The sequence below is a fragment of the Fistularia commersonii genome, chromosome 5 (genome assembly GCF_037954325.1).
Source record: "Fistularia commersonii isolate RoL2024-O1a breed Wild chromosome 5, RoL_Fcom_v1.0, whole genome shotgun sequence".
NCBI lineage: Eukaryota > Metazoa > Chordata > Actinopteri > Syngnathiformes > Fistulariidae > Fistularia > Fistularia commersonii.
This window is the reverse complement of record NC_141288.1, coordinates 3,317,501-3,335,927: the sequence shown is the minus strand read 5'-3', so window position 1 is coordinate 3,335,927 and position 18,427 is coordinate 3,317,501. Positions and strand designations below refer to the sequence as shown.

Sequence of the window (18,427 nt, the reverse complement as noted above, 5' to 3'; positions counted from 1 at the left end):
GCAACTTGACAAATCTACAGATATTAGCTATATTAGATTTCACACTTAGTAAATTGAGACTACGGTTTCATTCGAATTCGTTAAAAAATGTTTTTGACATATTTATTTGGTGGTGCGCCGTGTGATTTTTCTAATGTAAAATATGTGCCGTGGCTCAAAAAAAGGTCGGGAAACACTGCAGTTTAATACATGAGGTTTATCTGAATCTGATCGGCTCTTCGTTTGCGTCGTGTCTCAGCGACTACGTGATCGAGGAGAAGACGGCGGTGCTGCAGAAGAGAGAGAGCGAGGGATTCGGCTTCGTCCTCAGAGGAGCTAAAGGTAGATGGATGGAAGCGTGATGGAAGAGCGGTGAATCTCGGAGCGCTCGCTGTGAAATCGCACGGTTGGATGTGTGAGATGTTCTAGATCAGGGGTCGGCAACCACAAAAAAGGAAAAAAAAAAAAAAAAGCTGCGCAACCGCTTTTGAAATCTAAAATGAATCAACATGACATAAATCATTATTTTATTTTTTTGTCTTTATGCTATGCTATGCTGTGCTATAAACAAAATATAATAATTATTCATTTCTGCATGCAACCAAACATTTTAAACTCTGAAAAAAAAACAAAAAAAAACCCATTACATTTCTGCATGCAACCAAACATTTTAAACTCTGAAAATAAATAAATAAATAAATAAATTTCTGCATGCAACCAAATATTTTAAACTCTGAAAGAAAAAAAAAAAAACATTAAATTGCTGCATGCAACCAAATATTTTAAACTCTGAAAGAAAAAAAAAAAAAGATTACATTTCTGCATGCAACCAAACATTTTAAGCTCTGAAAAAAAAAACAAAAAAAAAACAAAAAAAAAAAACGATTAAATTTCTGCATGCAACCAAATATTTTAAACTCTGAAAGGAAAAAAAAAACAAAAAAAAAATTACATTTCTGCATGCAACCAAACATTTTAAACTCTGACAAAAATAAATAAATAAATAAATTTGTGCATGCAACCAAATATTTATAACTCTGAAAGAAAAAAAAAAACAAAAAACAATTACATTTCTGCATGCAACCAAACATTTTAAACTTTGAAAAAAAAAAAAAAAAAACATTAAATTTCTGCATGCAACCAAATATTTTAAACTCTGAAAGAAAAGAAAAAAAAAAAAAAAAAAAAGGATTACATTTCTGCATACAACCAAACATTTTAAACCCTGAAAAAAATAGTGTTGAAGATTGCTTTTAATGACTATTTGAGTCCTTCTTTTATTTGTAAAAAAAAAAAAAAAAAAAATGAACTTATATCATCCTCTGGCTGGCGTCCTTTCTCTTTCTGCTGTCATCCTTTTACCGGCGCGTGCTTATTAAGAGCACAGGCGGAAACGTTTTATTCAGACGTCACAAAAATCGCCACAACCTTCGCATTTTAATTAAATACTCAATTATTTTCAAAAAGCCACAGGGACTTCTACGTTCTAACCCGCCCTCTTTGTGAATTTTCAAGCCGAGACCCCCATCGAGGAGTTCGCCCCCACCCCGGCCTTCCCCGCTCTTCAGTACCTGGAGTCGGTGGACCAGGGCGGCGTGGCCTGGAGGGCCGGGCTGCGGACGGGAGACTTCCTGATAGAGGTGACGGCCGACCCGGCGGCGGAGGGGGGGGCGAGGGAACGGACGTCCCGGCCGGGATTCGGCGTGACGGCTACCGCTTTTTTTCGTCTCCAGGTCAACGGCACCGACGTGGTGAAGGTGGGTCACCGGCAGGTGGTGGCGCTCATCCGGCAGGGAGGGAGCCGTCTGCTCATGAAGGTCGTGTCCGTCTCACGGAAATCTGACGCCAACCTTCTCCGGAAGAAAGGTGGGTCTCCACGGTGTCTTGAAATCGACTAAATAGAGGATTTCTCATTTAATCCAAAACGACATTGTTTTTAGCATTGTTGTTGCTAATTCCAATGCTAATCCATCCCCGCGCATTTGAGAAAAGAAACATTTTCCGAACATTTGGGAGTTCTTCTCATTTGCTCATCACTTGAATTGCCCCGAAAAGTCGCCTCTAGATGGCGCCGCGGGTGCAACTCCTCCCAGCTCTTATGGCGGAAAGGAGGAAAAATCCGCCCGAAGGGATTTTCCCGCCGTGCACGAACGCCAAAGTGCAAAGAGTGAGATTCAGCCGAGGTCGCTGACGTCTGCTCGCGTTTTTATTTTTATGTGAATTCTGGAGATCTTGGGTTCTTGAGGTTCTCCGGGATGAAGGTCTTTGGCGTTTGTTTCTCCGCCGCTGCGTTTTGTGGCGGCTTGTTTTTCGGCGAATGATTGCCAAGCTGAAGGCTCTCTGATTGGCTCTTGTCCCGTAGCCCCGCCCCCTCCCAAACGAGCCCCGAGTACCTCGCTGACACTTCGATCCAAGTCCATGACCGCAGACCTGGAGGAGATAGGTAAAACAAACACACACACACACACACACACACACACACACACACACACACACACACACAGTAGGTCCTTCTGTCGGAGGGTGTGTTGACCTTTACTCTTCCTGCAGCCCGGAGGAGACGCTTCGGTGAGTCACATGACTGTGTCGTTGTCATGGTAACCGTGTGTGGCGTGCGTTTTACTTTATGATGTGGCATGCTCGCTGTCGTACGGGCTCGCCCTCGTCACCGCGATGTCGCCGTCACGTACATACGTGTGTGAACGTGCGTGAGCCTGCGTGTGTGTGTGAGTGTGTGTGTGTGTGTGTGTGTTTTAATGGTCCCAAACCCCGCAGAGAAACTGGACGAGATGCTGGCTGGAGGGACGCAGGAAGTGGTCCTGAGGGCCCGACCACCCGATGACTTCAGAGCGGCCACGGTCAAACAGAGACCGACCAGCCGGCGAATCACGCAGGCTGAGATCAATGTGAGGTCACATGACCCGTGTGTTTGGATAAACTCCCTCCTCTTTTATTGAAAAAAAAAAAAAAAAAAAAAAAAAAACATGAAAAGAAAAGGAAGAATCACAAAATTTGAACATCGTTAATTTTACATTTCAAAGAAATGTTTTTCTGGCTGAATTGTGGATCCGTTTAGCTCTGCTTTGGTTTGTATTTCAAATTTTCTTTTTGCTCTTGTGAGACCTGATAAATTTAAATATTTAACATCATCTTTGGACGTGACGTCATTTTTATGAACATAATAAAGTCCGTGCACGTGGTTTTTATCGTTTTGGTTTCTGGTTGATATTCCGCTGATTTTTCCCGGATGTATTCTTATCATTTGTGTGTGTGTGTGTGTGTGTGTGTGTGTGTGTGTGTGTGAGCAGTCATTGTTTGAGCGCCAGGGTCTGGTCCCGCCCTCGGCCCCGGAGAAGAGCACCATGGCGTTGCCTCGTGGAATGTCCCGAACCAAGAGCTTCGGTGAGTTTCCGAAGTGCCTGGCGACGCTGAGAACGCAGCCGGATAGCTTAGCGTAGCGTAGCTTAGCACGAGGACCGAAAGGCCCAAACTCTCGCAGATCGGAAAATGAATTTTTTCCCACGATCGCTGTCTCCACGGTAACCGCCAGGCACACCCGAGGACGACAGGATCACGGCTCTCATCAACGAAAGTCGGTTTCCGAGGAGCTCGTCTTTGACGGACAGCTTCATCCCGCCGCCCCCTCAGACGGCTCCGCCTCCTCCGCCGTCCGCCTCCTCCGCCTCCTCGCTGTTCCTCCTGGACTCCGGTCCTCCCCCGTCCTTCCTCCCCCCTCCTCCGCCGGCCCGCGGGGAAGGCCTGACCCGCTCCAGCTTCAAGCCGGGCGCCGAGCCGCGGCTGCAGGAGCTGTCGGATTCCCCGTCCAGGAGCCACGCCCACGCCGAGCGTCAGAGAAAGGCGAGGTCCATGATCATCCTGCAGGACACGCCGCCGCCGCCGCCGCTGCCTCCGGACGTGCACGCGGCGGCCGGACACCCGCTTCACCCCGCCACGCACACCGCCACGCACACGCTTCACACCGCCACGCACACCTCCACGCTGTCCCTGCACAGCCCCGGCTCCGCCCTGGGACACTCGCCGCTGTCGCGCCGCCGCGGCCGGCCGATAGAAAACCCCTACGCCAACGTGGGCCAGCAGGCGGCGCCCACCAAACCGCAGCGGAGGAAGTCACCGCTGCTGAAACAACTCCCCGTGGAGGAGCAGGGTGGGGCCGCGCACCATTTTCAGATAATCAAACAACAACGCCGCCTCCTTTTAATATCCACCGATATCTCCTTTTTGTTTTACAGGACTTGGAGCGAAGGATCACGATTCGAAGCAAGAAGGCAGCGCGCCCGGCAGCCCCAGCAGGGCGGAGCTGTACCAGCAGCAGGTTCTCTCTGAGCGCGCCCGAGTCCAGGGCCGCCGATCGTCCCTCTTCCTATCGGTAGAGGGGGCGGGTTCGGAAAACCAGGTGCCGCCCCTGCTGACTCAAAGTCATTCGATGGATGACCTCGGAGAGCTTCCACCTCCCGCCCCGGTCCTTTCGCCCTCGCCGACCCCTCACACCTTCCTCCATCCGCTGACGGGGAAACCTCTAGGTCGGTCTCTCCTCCACATTTAAAACCGTCTCTCTTGTTACACTACATTACTTTGCATTTGGCGGACGCTTTTATCCAAAGCGACTTACAATAGAGGACGTAGGGACTGCAAATACACTTGCAAATACACGATGCACAGGAAATATACAGAACAGTAAGCTTGGGTTAGTGAGTTTTTTTTTGTTTTTTTTTTTGACAAAGACACACACACACACACACACACACACACACACACTGCAAAGATGTTCTCAGTCACAGATGCGAAGAAAGCTCTGGGTCGTAAACAAAGTCGAAGGGGGCCTAGGTCAGGGGTCGGCAACCCGCGGCTCTTTCATCTTTACACCGGCTTGGGAAAATAAATTGTAAATATTTAAGTGAGTATATTTCATTTGTGTTAATTCTTTTTTTTTTTACTTTTAGTTCTAAGTTGGAAGATTTTGAAATATTGAATAAAAATTATATTTATTATTTTTCACTTATATTTATTATCACACTTGCGGAAGCCGGTATACCCGCTAGCTGGTAAAGTCCAGATTTGCAGTAGTTCAGGAGCAGAAGTCCCATAAACCGGATAAAATAGATATTTATGAAGATATTTTGCAAATATTTTAATTTTTTATCGTTTACTGACACAGTGATTTTTTTATCCCGATTTATTTTTTAAAATTCACTTCAAGGCTCCGCTAAACGCTCTGAAAGCCCAAAGCTCAAAATGAGTTCGTTACATAAATAAAATTTGATTTTCTCTGTAATACTTTGTGAATTTCAGAAGCAACACACTACACACTTTGTTTATACAAAGTGTAAAGGTGATAAAAACCAATATATACAGTGGTACCTTTTATTTTAGACGTCAAAAAGTAATTACGGCTCCCGGTGTTTTCTTTTCCGAGGAAACCGGGTCCGAATGGCTCTTCGGGCGTTACGGGTCGCCGACCCCTGACCTAGAGGGAAGCTTCTTCAGGGCTACCGGAAGGCAAAGAAGGCTAGCGTAGAGGCTTGCACATTGTAAAAAATGAGACCAGGGGGACAAACAATTTCCTGCTCTTTTCAGTTAAAAGCTTCATTAGATCGACGAGGTTGAGGACGAAGCAGCGAGCGGGGAATACGTCCCGGTCTTTGCGCCTAAAGCCGCTCGTTGTTGATCTCCTCCCCCCCAGATCCCTCGTCTCCGCTCGCCCTGGCTCTTGCGGCGCGAGAACGAGCGCTCACCGCCCGGACGCCGAGCCCGGAACCCCGGACCAAGCTGGCGTCGGCCTCGACCACGCCCGTCCCCACCCCGGCGGCCAGCCCGGAGGGAAGACACAAGCGCACGCCCATCACCACCCCGCAAAGTAGCCCGGAGCCGCGATCCAAACGCACCACCCCGCAGACCAGCCCCGAGCAGCGAACCAAGCGCACCACCCCGCAGACCAGCCCCGAGCTCAGGCACAAACGCATAACTCCGCCCCTTTTCCCCGACGGGCAGGTGGAGCGACCGGAAACGGAGGGAGGCATGACCTCGCCGGCCGCTCCTTCCCCCGAGCGCTGGAGACCGGTCCCTTTAGCGGCGCTAGCCAACGAGAATCACCCCTCCCTGATCGACAGGCGGCGGAGCCTCACCGTGGGGAGCTCGGAGGAGGAGAGCGGCGCCTACACCGTGACGCTCCCGCCGGCGTTGTTGTCGTCGAGCGATGAGGAGACCAGGGAGGAGTTGCGCAGGATCGGGCTGGTGGCTCCTCCCCCCGCGTTCGCCTGCCCCCCCGGCCTTCCCTCCCAGTCCTCCCTCACCTTGTTGCCGCGGCGAGGCGGGGAGGGAGGCGGGACGGACAGCGGCCCCGACTCCTTGGGAAGACGAGGGGACGACGACGACGGGAGCGACGAGCGTCTTCACGAAAGCTCCTCTCCCAGCTCCCTCCCGCCTTCCATAACTCTGGCTTCCCCTCCGGCTCCGTCTTCCCCTTCCTCTCCCCCGGCGACCCACCCGACCCCCTCCGCCTCGTCTACCTCCCCGTCGGGCCTCAAGCCCCGCCTTCGTTCCCCTATCGGACGGGGTCGCTCCGCCCTTAGGGACCCTTTGCTCAAGCAATCGTCGGACAGCGAGCTCCTCCCGTCCGCCGCCTCGTCCTCTTCGCCCTCGTCCCCGCTCTCGTCCTCCCCCACCGGCGGCGGACGGCAGCCGCGCTACCTGTTCCAGAGGCGGTCCAAGCTGTGGGGCGGCGGCGACGACCGCGGCGAGGATCGGCGGGTCCTCAGCCCGGAGGAGGGGGGCGGACGTCCCGTGGCGCTGGGAGGTCAGGGGTCGGGATCGGCCGTGGATCTGAGCGGTCGATCGGCGTCGGCGTTGGAGCTGAGCGGCAGGGCCGGGTCCGGCCTGGATCTCGCCAATCGGCTGCAGCTGCTGAACAAAGACTGTCACTCCCTGGGGGAGGAGCCCAGTCCCCTGGACCCGGGCAGGAGGTCGCCGGTCGGAGGCGCCAGGTACGTCGGAAGGTCTTCGGCCGCAACGCCCGGCTGACGGACGGCACCCGTGTTGTAACAGTAACTGTCGTTTGTGTTGTTCCAGATGTGTGGACTGTGGAGAGAGTAAATCGTAGGTTTTAATCCCTGGTAAACACTCCTCGTTATTGCCCAGAGATGGTTTTGCTAACAGCTAACTAACGTGCGGCCTCCTCAGATGACTAACTACTAAAATGCCTCCATCGTCCTCGGACGTAAGCATGTACCCGTCCGTCTCGCGGGAATCTGATATCCCGAGTTAGCAGGCCTCGCTAGCTTTGTGTTTGTGCTTGTACAGAGCCTCCAGGTACCGATCAGAGCGGGACAAGAAGGTGCCCGCAAACCGGCACCGTTGAGACAAATTCCCGATGTAAAGTTTGAACTAAAGCAGACGAACTCGCTGTCTGTTTGGCAAACGGCAAACTAGCTTCTTACCGGCGGTAAAAACTCAAGGGGAAGCCCTGAGTTACACCGAGTAACTCGCCGGTTACGGCGACGTCTCCCGATAAACCTCCTTCTCGTCACGAGCCATTTCATCTAGAAACCGAAAAAGTTCCTCGCGAGACGATTAAAACGGTCGACGATCTAAAGCGGCGAAACTCGCGGTTCCTGCGGGGAAACCCGAAAATAATATTGTTCTCTTGCGGTTACAGGAGACCATAAATCGGACCGATTACATTGACTTTTTACTGAACTATGTTACTTAACCCTCATACTATGTTGAGGGTCAATCTGACCCTTAACACAGTATGAGGGTTAAACGAAAACAAGCAAGACGAAGAAGAAACACGGTTTCTTCCGCGATGACGCGGCTGACGAAACAGCAGCCGAGACAAAGTGCCTGAGGAGGAGGCCGGCGTCGGTAATCCGTTGTTTGGTGTGTTGCAGATTGTTCTCTAGTCTCGGTGAACTCCACACCATCTCCCAGCGAGGATACGGCGCCAGCTACACCGTCCGACCAGGGAGCCGCTACCCCGTCACCCGCCGAAGCCCCTCCCCGTCCCCCTCCCCCTCCGATAGGTCGATGGGTCTGGCCTCCTCCCCCACCGCCTGCCCCGACAGGCCCGACCTGAGCTCGGGTCGGGGTCTGCCGATCCTGAAGTCGTCCAGTCTCAGTCTCCCCTCAGAACCCAAGGAGGTCAGGTTTGTCATGAGAAGCGCCAGCGCACGAACCAGATCCCGTTCCCCCTCGCCGTCGCCTCACGCCTCCCCGTGCCCTTCCCCGGTGCTCAGCGGACCCCTGCTGGCCCTCCGGCCCTGGAGGCAGCGGCCCCTGAACCTGTGGAATAAATATGACGTAGGTGATTGGCTGGAGAGCGTGGGCCTGGCCGAGCACCGCCAGCGCTTCCAGGAGCACGAGATCGAAGGCTCCCACCTGCCGGCCCTCACCAAGGAGGACTACGTGGAGCTGGGCGTCACCCGACTGGGACACCGGATCAACATCGAGCGGGCGCTCAGACAGCTGCTGGAGAGTTCCACTTGACCTTTCACCTCGGAACTGTGACCTCATAAACCCTAGGCCGTCTCTTTGACTAGGATACCTTAGGAGTAACTAAATATTTAGCGCTTTTTACCATCAATAAGCCCCACTGAGTATCAGAGTCCTTTTGTATCATCAGCTCTTTGATCAAGTCTGACAGAAGCAGGTCGGGCCACGGGCAGCTTTGACCTCATTGATTAGCATTAGCATTAGCATTAGCATCGCTGTGCCCAATGGCTGATCAATGTGCAGCCCCGCCTTATTCCAGAAGCACAAATTTGTCATTCAACACCATGTGAACCCTATTTCCAGCTGACAAACCGAACTTAAATACAAACCTTTTTATCCATTGAAATTAAATTTCTACATAGTCTAGGCCACATGGCCACCGGGAAGACAGATCCGGCAGATTTCAGGTTTAGACTCACCAACTCCATGAACTTTGGGAGTGTTCCCTGGTCCCTGGTTTACGCAGTAATGTTTTTGACTTCAAATACGACCGAAATAGTGCCGTGTTAAAAGGAGGTTTGAAAATTGCAACGCTAATGAGCATTTTAAACCATCGTCACGGAACCACTAACTGCTTCCCGGGTATCATCCGTGGCTGCACCCTACTCATAGCTCATCCACGATGGTTTAATGTAGGTTCAACGTCCAACAAGGGATATTACTAAAGTATTAAAAGTCACTGGATAAAAAAAGCACCTTGGAGCAGAGTTAGCACTAGCACTAGAGCTAATTACATCATCAACAAGCAAGCATAAGGTCTGGTTCCATAGGGGGTCAAACCTGAAAATGATGAAACTGTTAACGATGACGACCACGTGTCTGGTCCTTCATCTTCCTGGGTCCGTCCTTTGGGGTACAACCAAGCCTGGAAAGCGCTACTTCTGTTAGCCTAGCCTTGGTCGATAAAAGCAGATTAAATTGCTGATTTATACATTCTTCATGGCGCTCTGGGAGCTCTTACTGAATTTTGCTGTTAAAACTGCTAGCTTCTATGCTAGCTAGCAGGCTAGCTGTGTCACAGCAGTAGCTAATTAGCTAAGTTCACGCTTTATACCTGTGGGGGTGGTTTGTCCAGGCGAGAAAAAAACAATAGGAATATCTTACTTCTGAGCTAGCCAAAACAGAGGCTAGCACATGCATTAATGCTAACCTACATCCACACAGGAATGTTAGGATTTACAACGGTTTTATGACCCGAGACACGAGGCTGTACTGCCAGTTTGATCAAACAGCTGATTGGACAAAGCGACGCAACGCTCCGTGATTAGCTGAGCATTAGCCAACCGTACGATTAGCGAAGCAGCGGATGTCTTTGCTCTAACAACAGGATGACGAGCTGATGACATCACTCGGAAAGTAAACGTGACTTCTTTTTTCCTTCCCGAATCATACAGGATTTGTGTTGACTTTGAGTTTCCTATCTTAGCGCCGATCATTTTACAATTTATGAATGACGAGTAATAATAATGTGGGTAACGTGACGACTTACAGAGCTTATAATAGTTTTGGACAACGACTTTTGAGTTCCTTATGATTTGACAATGAGTTGAATTTCAGGACCGCCTGAAAGTGGGTGGTTTTTCTGGGAGTTCATGATGATTTGTCAATGAATGTGACGTTGTGCTTTGTGTTTCAGGGAGAGCTGCAGCAGAGCTCCAACTGTAAACCTCTGGTTTCTAACCTGCTTCTCGAGGGCTTTACTGTACATGGTGCTACGTGCTTAAAGCCATCTGTACAGAAAACACCTTCCTCCACACCCTTCTATATCTTCCTCAAACTTACGCCGCCATCTTATTCACTAATTTTCGCTTTCTCCCTGAGAACCGCGAAATCAAGCGGTGCAGTAACTTTATTAGATTTATTTATAAAAGAAAGGCCATAGGTGGAATTTCCTCCCTGCCATATTGGGGATTTGAAGCCCTGCCATGTGTGGAAATTCCCCCACGAGGCAAAAAAAAAAAATTGTCGTCACCAAACGAGGCACATTGACAGGAAATTAATGTCTTAGCAGTTTTAGAAATACCCGCGCGGTTGGTTTTCTGCGTCCGGTGGCAGCGAAGGAGTCCCAAGATCAGCATCTGTGAGTAGATGAAGTTTTCGTCCGCGAGTGTTTTAAATTAAATCCCCGGAAGTTCCAAAGCTGCATTGCGGTGTTTGTCCAGACAATCCGTAAACACCGACAGGACATCGGACTTTCTTATTAAAATCGGAAAGGACGTCACTAGTTGGAGACAAAAGCCCTGAAAATGCGCATATGACAACTGTCATAGCTTCAGTTTTTTTTTTCTTTTTAACATTTTGAGCAGCTGTTGTGAAGATGGTTGCCGGCTCCTGCTTGGCAACAGCTCTTGTTCTGGTGAATGGCAGTATTTTTGGATTTTTGGTTCGGCGATACATGACTCCTACCCGTGGAGGAGAAAAGTGAAAATGCAGCTTGATTGGGAAACTCAACATCAGTGGGTAAACAGTTTATAGGAAGCCTGTTCAATTCTTTTTCTTAGTGTGGGGAGGCCAGTCTGTCAGCCTTGAATTTAAAATTATTGATTTCCCCTTGAAAAATACAAAATTGGATCCGACATCACCGTCCCCGTGGCAGCCAAAAGAGCCAAGAGGCACATCGTGTAACTTTTAAAACAAGCTCCGGCCTCAGATTCCAAGCCCACGCCAGCAGAGGACGGCTTGTTAGCATCTAGTTGTGATGTTCGTTTGTTGGTTTAACCAACAAGGAGATGCTAATTTAGCAAATATACCAACTATTTGGCACATTGCATTAGCACCAACTTGATGACTGGTGAAATATCCATCTGAACACGTTCAACACCATTAAAAAAACAAACAAACCAGTGCAATTTACCAGGATACTCCCAGACTGTTGACCGTGTTTGATATTATCCCCCCCTTAGCTTAGCTTAGCTTAGCTTAGCTTACGTCAAAACTAACACCAGGACTGAAGAAGTTCCTCGAACTTTAGCTTCTAAACCTGGCTGGAACCAGTCCTAGAAGATACTTCCGCGCTTCACCCGATTGGACCATCTCTGCGGACGGATGCTCACGGCTTTGTGAGGAAAATAATTCTCGCTTCACTTCGTATCATTATTTCATCAAGGAGTTAACAAGTGATTCACAACTCGGTGAGTTTATGAAGTGTCGGAATGACTTACGGCAAAGTTAAGCTGACACTTAACACACAATATATAGTGTGCCAGCAGGAGGAGGGGTTTCTAGTTAATGTCATGCAGAGAACAGCAAGGAATTTATTTTGTTATCTTGTGTGGACTTAAGCTTCCACATGGTGTAGTTTTAGCGATAAACAGACTTTGAGGGGCGGCGATTGGAGCTTGTTTTCAAGTTACAAAGCAGTAAATTGAAAGACCCCACCACCTCTACCCCCCCCCACACACACACACACACACACACACACACCGCCTCCCCTAGTGTGACGAAGACTTGAATCTGAGGCCAGTTCCAGCTGGAGTCGCTGAGCAGGGTTGCAATCACAATGATCACAATGAAGCCTTTTCTCGGGAAAATAGTGTTGGGCGTCCATGGCAGAGCACAAAGTAGTTTAAGATATTTGTACAGTGAATTACAGTAGACTATAGAGTCTGTATAATATATATTATGGTAGTATAATGTAGCTATAGTGTAAAATATAATAAAACATAGCAGAGTATCAAATTTTATAGCAATATCCTTCATAGTTTTTATCCATTTGTAATGATCCGCCTTTGTGAACAGCTACACATCATCTGTTAGCTCAGTGCTAACGCCAAACTCCGAAAACCAGGATCCGCAATGAACATCGACCGTGCAAAGTTCAAAACGTTCACTCCCGTGTTTCGAGCGGTTACTTGGAAAAACAAACAAATCAAAAGATTTCGGATGAATTTGTTGCATTGAAACTAAAAGCAAAGTCCAAAGAAGAAGAGTTTGATCAAGTAAAGTTGTCAGTTCCTCTTAATATCTAGTGCCTAAAAACACTAGTGTGTCTAAAAGCCCAATTGTAATTACACAGTATTAATTCTTGCACAGAGTTAATGCTAGCAGTAGCGGATAGCTGCGTTGTGTTGTTACTTGATGATGTGCAAGTTGTCTAAAGTTTGGAAGATACAATCGGACATTGCTGAAGCTATCAGCTAGAAATCCCCTACAAAGGATTTAAAAGTATGCAGGGCAAAAAAAAAAAAAAAAAAAAAAAAAAAGAGTTGGATTTTGAGAAGCTCTGGGATGCACCTCGTGAAAGTTAGCATTCCTGCTCTGTGGATCCACAATCAGGAAAGCTGGACCAGGAAGTCCAGCTGTTTTCCTCGAGTCATGTGACCCAGAGCAGGGTCACATGGGATGGGATTTGGAAAAAAAAAAAAACATCGGAAGGGCCTCATTGGTTTTTCGCATTCGCAGTGATGATAGCCGATTTGTCATAAACGGATATATCGATTTGGATCAATAGATCGTTGCACTTCTAATTAGTCAACGGATTAAGAGAAATAGCCCGTTTGCTCCTTCGCGGCTCGTAAACTGGTCGGTTCCGACGATGCCTTCAAATGTCTTCTCTGTATCTTTCCACTGCAACCCCAGGTGAAAGTGGACAGGGTAAAAAAAATATGTTCTATTTTATTTTATTTTATTTTCAAAACAAACCCAGAGTGCAGGTCACAGAGCACCACTGATGACTTGATTCGCGTCTCAAACATCTTTGTTTTTATATCCGTAATGAAGCTGCTGTGTAGCTGTTAGCAAAACACAAATGTTATTCTTATATACCCTTTATGTTTGTAATATATATTATAAAAGACGTTAGTCTACTGCACAAACCACCGATCCCCTCCCAGAAAACTCGGCGTGAGGTCACCATGGTGGGACGTCTCAGCCAATCAGAATGTCGGTAATGACAGGTGGTTTCAGTTAGAAACGGGGCATCGTTGCATGTGAATGTTTTAGGAAAGGAGAACTTTACTCCTTATTTTACTGGAAAGTAATGACTTTCAGAGAAATTGATTTTTTTGATATTGGATCTTGAGATAATCTGATCACAAGACACCCAACAGGGATCACAATTCAAAAAGTTGACAAGCTGTAAACAAAAAGTATACTATCTACTAACAAATATAACACATAATAACTATTTTTATCATCAATATAAATAACTTAATAATGTAATTGATTAAACCAACAGTTGATTGACATAGAGACATTCTTGTCAACATTTGGAAACTAAAACAATAACTGACCTCACGGTCAGAGGTCACGACCTCTAATCGGCTCTTGTGATTGGCTGAGAATGACCGCACCCCCACTCCCATCAATTTACAGTTTTCCTTTTTGGCTTCCTCTTTTTACAGGATGTGTGTAGTTTCTTCTGGAGTGAGTGGCAATTGTGTACCTGTGGTTCATTTCTTCCTTTTTTTTTTTCTAAAGACTAAAGAGCACACAATGACAACAAGTGCGGTTGGCATGACAACTGCCAAGCTCTACCTACTGATTGTAACCTTTATAATAAACTGTCATTTACTACTAAAAAGCAACTCCGTCGTCACGTGTTTCTGTGTTGTTTTTTTTGCAGCAGTCGACCTCAGACCCAACTCGTGTAGCCTCGGCTTCGGGTTAATAACTGACACGCACCATAAAACACACTTGTTTGGACTGGGTTAGCGACCACACACTCATAGATCTATTATCAAATTCACCTTGAACTTCTTGGTGGGGAACCCCTTTAGAATACTTTTACAAAGTATGCATTTTAAATGCAATAATATTTGTGTAACATGACATAAAGCCCAAGAGGAAATCACAAAAATATCCTGTGAGAAATAAGATTATTGATCTCAATTACGTCACGGATTCCCATCTGCGTCTGTAACCCATACGTGTGATTTATGCATTTATTTTGAAATATATAGCATTTCTTTGCCACTTCATGACAAAACAGAGAAGTCAAATCACAGGTAATTATATATTAAACTGGTATCATTTGTTGTCGACTTGTTCAGACATAAATATTTTGACTGAAATTCACCACAGTTAATGGTTTATATCACATTCCATCACATTTGCAAGTATCCTTTCTTTGCCAGGTTTGTGCGTTTGTTTCTTTCTTTGTTTCCTGGCAGTTTATTTCTATTATGTGTAAAGTCTCCCTCTAGAAGTAGAATGTGAAGCAATCCTATTGGCGTGTGCAAAACATTCATAGAGGAGGTCAGCTGTTTTTCATAAATGTCTATTGTACAAGACATTGATGTGCTAAACCTAAATAATATGGGGGGAAAAAAGGCAAAACAAAACGGTGGGACCAGGTGAGCCGATCTAACGGCCAAACCTCTGCATAGGAGTCCCGCCTCCGCCGCGAGCTGATTGGCCAAGAGGCCGACCAATGACCCTCTCCCTTCTCCGGTTGTGACCTGCAGGCTGCAGGATCAATGGCGTTGTGAGGAGCCGAGCACCCAAGCAGGTAGCTGCTTTCTGCCGCTGTACTTTGTCCCTGATTTATTTCAAACCAATTAGCTCCGACAAGCAGCGATGGAAATATTCTTTTTTTCTTTTTTTTTTTTTTACTTGACTTTTAGTTACAATTTAGTTTTTTTTTTAGAATCTGTATTTTACTTGGAACTTGGTGTTGTACATATATTTGTATATATGCATATAAATATGTATATGTAAATATAGGTATATGTATGCATATATTTATGTATGTATGTATGTATGTATGGATTATGGATTATGTATGTATGTATGTATGTAAATGAATGTGTGTATATGTGTATGTATGTATTTATATATGTAAGTATGTATGTGCATAAGTATGAATATATATATATACATATATATGTATGTATGTGTATATATATATGTGTCTATATGTATGTATGTATGTATGTGTGTATGTGTCTGTATGTATATGTAAATGTATATTTGTATATATGTGTATATATGTAAGTATATGTGTACATATATATGTATATTTGTATGTATGTGTGTGTATATATATATTTATATATGCATATGTATGTATATGTATTTATTTCAAACCAATTAGCTCCGACAAACAGCGATGGAAATAGTCAATTTTTTTTTAACTTGACTTTTAGTTACTATTTGAATGTTCTAGAATTTTAGAATTTTACCCTTTTACTACCTTCACAGTCATACAAATGTTAAGTGATCAACGAAACCTTGAAGCCAATGGATCGGAGAATCTGCGGGGATCCTTTCTTTGAACGAAGAAAAATATTCTGAGTTTTTTTTTGTTTCCTATTGCTCCTTGCGTCTTAAATCCGCCACTACGCATCACAGGCTTACATGTGCGTCCACAGGTCGCCATGTTGTCCGCCTGCGACTTGATCAGGAAGAAGCGAGACGGCGAAACGCTGAGCGATGAGGAGATCCGAGTGTTCATTCAGGCCGTGAGCGGCGGCACCATCCAGGATGCTCAGACAGGTATGTTTCTCGGGGAGCCCGGACTCGGACCTCCGCTCAATCGCGCCATTCGTCGCCGCGTCTGCCTGTTTCAGGCGCTATGCTCATGGCCATCTGGCAGAGAGGGATGGCGAACCGCGAGATCCAGAGTCTCACCAGGGAGATGATGTCATCGGGGGAGGTGATGTCATGGCCAGAAGAGTGGGCGGGACTTGTGGTGGACAAGCACTCGACGGGCGGCGTGGGCGATAAAGTCAGCCTGGTGTTAGCGCCGGCGCTGGCGGCCTGCGGCTGCAAGGTAAGGAAGGCTATCTACTCGTTGCAGGTACTATCACGTCACAGTTGCAGTTCGGTCGGTTGAAAAAAAGTTTAAAAATTTCAATTTGATTAAAAATGTTAATGCTCCTTGGGATGTTCTAATAGCTAAAATAAATGCCACCACAACTGCGACTTTTTTTTTTTTTGGTGTCTGTCAGGTGCCAATGATCAGTGGGCGTGGGCTCGCTCACACCGGCGGGACTCTGGACAAGCTGGAGTCCATACCCGGATTCACAGTCCACCAGCGGCCAGAGCAGGTTAGCTTAGAAAACCGGGTTTTTCTAGATTGGCCGACTGTCTGTTCCGAGATGAGCCTTGACGCGGGAAGGGATGAAGGACGGCTCAAAGCACGCTTCTTTTCAAACGGAGGGGAATCGACGAATTTGACTGTTCCGCAGGTTCGGTCCATCCTAGCCTCGGTTGGCTGCTGCATCATCGGACAGACGGACACCCTTGTCCCCGCCGACCGTGTCCTCTATGCCCTGAGGGACACCACCAGCACCGTGGACAGTCCACCACTCATCACAGGTACAAAGCGCTCCCCCTGGCAACAGACCAGGGCCTCGGCCTGTGGAGTAAGTGATCTAAAAAAATAGATGAGATGTTTCTAATGCTCACCTGGACGAATCAAACACAGAAAACATCTTTAAAGGTTTCTTAAAGTTATTGAGAGATAAAATAACCTGCTTCTCAGCTTCCATCATCTCGAAGAAAGGGGCCGAGTCTCTGTCAGCTCTGGTTCTGGATGTCAAGTTTGGCCGAGCCGCTCTCTACAAAACCCCGGACGATGCCCGGAAACTGGCCCAACTTCTGGTGAGTATCGGTCCATATGTGTGAATAATCCAAGGCTTGACTTTGATGTTGAACAGGCAGTTCATGTCGACAAGTTAAGAAATTACCTCAACATTTATACTTCCATAACAGAATTAGAAGCACTTTATTGATCCTCAATGGGAAATTCCTTTTTGTCACAGAAACAGCTCCTACTCATGGGGTACAAGAGAAAGACAAACAAATAACAATATAAAATATATAGAAAAAATAAAATTTAGATATGTGTGTATGTATATGTAAATGTATATATGTATTTGTATGTAAGTACATATGTATATGTGTACATGTGGATGTGTGTATGTATATATAGGTGTGTTTATATGTTTATATTTATGTAAATTTGTATATTTTTTGTGTGTATTGTATGTATTTGTTTGTATAGCTATATGTATATGTATAAGTATATGTGTTTGTATATTTGTACATATAAGTGTATCCATATTTATGTATGAATGTATGTATGTTTATATGTATATGTGTAAGTATATATGTACATATATATGTATGTATGTATGTATGTATGTGTACATATATGTATAAGTATATATATGTATGCATAGATACATAGATATATATATCTATGTATATGTCGATATGCATGCATGTATGTATGTACGTCTGTGTATGTATGTATATATGTATGTGTATATTTATGTATGTATGTATGTATGTTTGTATGTGTATGTTTATATGTATATATGTATGTAACTGTATGTATGTATGTATATTTGTACATATATGTAAATGTATAAATGTGTCTATATCTATATATGTGTGTATGTAAGTAGGTACATGTATATGTGTAAATGTATATATATACATAAATATATATATATATAAATATATATGTGTGTGTATGTATGTGTGTGTATGTATGTATATGTATATATATGTATGTATATGTATATATATGTATGTGTAAATATATGTATGTACGTATGGATGCATATGTATATATGTATATGTATTTATGTGTAAGTATGTATAGGTGTATGTATATATGTATGTATCTATATTTCTATAAGTAAATATATGCATGCATATCTGTATTCATATATGTGTGTATGTATGTATGTGTGTATGTATATATATATATATGTATATATATATATATATATATATATTTCGTGTGATTTCATATATATATGTGTGTCTATGATATATATGTATGTATGTATGCATGTGTATGTAAGTATTTATATGCATGTGTAGATATACATAAAATGTGAATGTATAGACATATATTTATGTATATACATGTATACACATAAACAAACATAAACACGTATTTACATTAATGTATGTATGTGTGTATATCTGTTTGTATTTGTGTATATATATGTATCTGTGTATGCATGTATGTATGTGTATGTAT

At 45.5% G+C, this 18,427-nt stretch overlaps 3 protein-coding genes across 11 annotated transcripts in view; 2 read left to right on the top strand and 1 right to left on the bottom strand.

The window, feature by feature from the left end:
* The window catches only part of shank3b (SH3 and multiple ankyrin repeat domains 3b), a 28,590-nt gene extending 15,889 nt beyond the window's left edge, over window positions 1-12,701 (top strand). For 4 of the 7 annotated variants that reach the window (XM_086146480.1, XM_086146479.1, XM_086146476.1 and 1 more), the window contains 12 exons: window positions 239-321; window positions 1,495-1,619; window positions 1,713-1,845; window positions 2,342-2,422; window positions 2,530-2,547; window positions 2,755-2,885; window positions 3,288-3,381; window positions 3,530-4,144; window positions 4,230-4,520; window positions 5,681-6,980; window positions 7,066-7,092; window positions 7,887-12,701. In XM_086146480.1, the coding sequence (XP_086002606.1) occupies window positions 239-321; window positions 1,495-1,619; window positions 1,713-1,845; window positions 2,342-2,422; window positions 2,530-2,547; window positions 2,755-2,885; window positions 3,288-3,381; window positions 3,530-4,144; window positions 4,230-4,520; window positions 5,681-6,980; window positions 7,066-7,092; window positions 7,887-8,481 (3,493 nt within the window). In that variant the 3' untranslated portion in view covers window positions 8,482-12,701. Of the gene's footprint in view, window positions 1-238; window positions 322-1,494; window positions 1,620-1,712; window positions 1,846-2,341; window positions 2,423-2,529; window positions 2,548-2,754; window positions 2,886-3,287; window positions 3,382-3,529; window positions 4,145-4,229; window positions 4,521-5,680; window positions 6,981-7,065; window positions 7,110-7,886 lie in introns of all 7 variants that reach the window. The other 3 variants (XM_086146481.1, XM_086146477.1, XM_086146478.1) reach the window with 3 other exon arrangements.
* Window positions 1-18,427, bottom strand: part of lsm8 (LSM8 homolog, U6 small nuclear RNA associated) — a 216,426-nt gene that overhangs the window by 186,717 nt on the left and 11,282 nt on the right. The gene's annotated exons all lie outside the window — the stretch shown is intronic.
* The window catches only part of tymp (thymidine phosphorylase), an 8,361-nt gene continuing 4,579 nt past the window's right edge, over window positions 14,646-18,427 (top strand). The window contains exons 1-6 of one of the 3 annotated variants that reach the window (XM_086146484.1): window positions 14,646-14,935; window positions 15,798-15,921; window positions 15,996-16,198; window positions 16,377-16,475; window positions 16,617-16,746; window positions 16,913-17,031. In XM_086146484.1, the coding sequence (XP_086002610.1) occupies window positions 15,804-15,921; window positions 15,996-16,198; window positions 16,377-16,475; window positions 16,617-16,746; window positions 16,913-17,031 (669 nt within the window). In that variant the 5' untranslated portion in view covers window positions 14,646-14,935; window positions 15,798-15,803. Of the gene's footprint in view, window positions 14,936-15,579; window positions 15,922-15,995; window positions 16,199-16,376; window positions 16,476-16,616; window positions 16,747-16,912; window positions 17,032-18,427 lie in introns of those variants that run through there. The other 2 variants (XM_086146485.1, XM_086146486.1) reach the window with 2 other exon arrangements.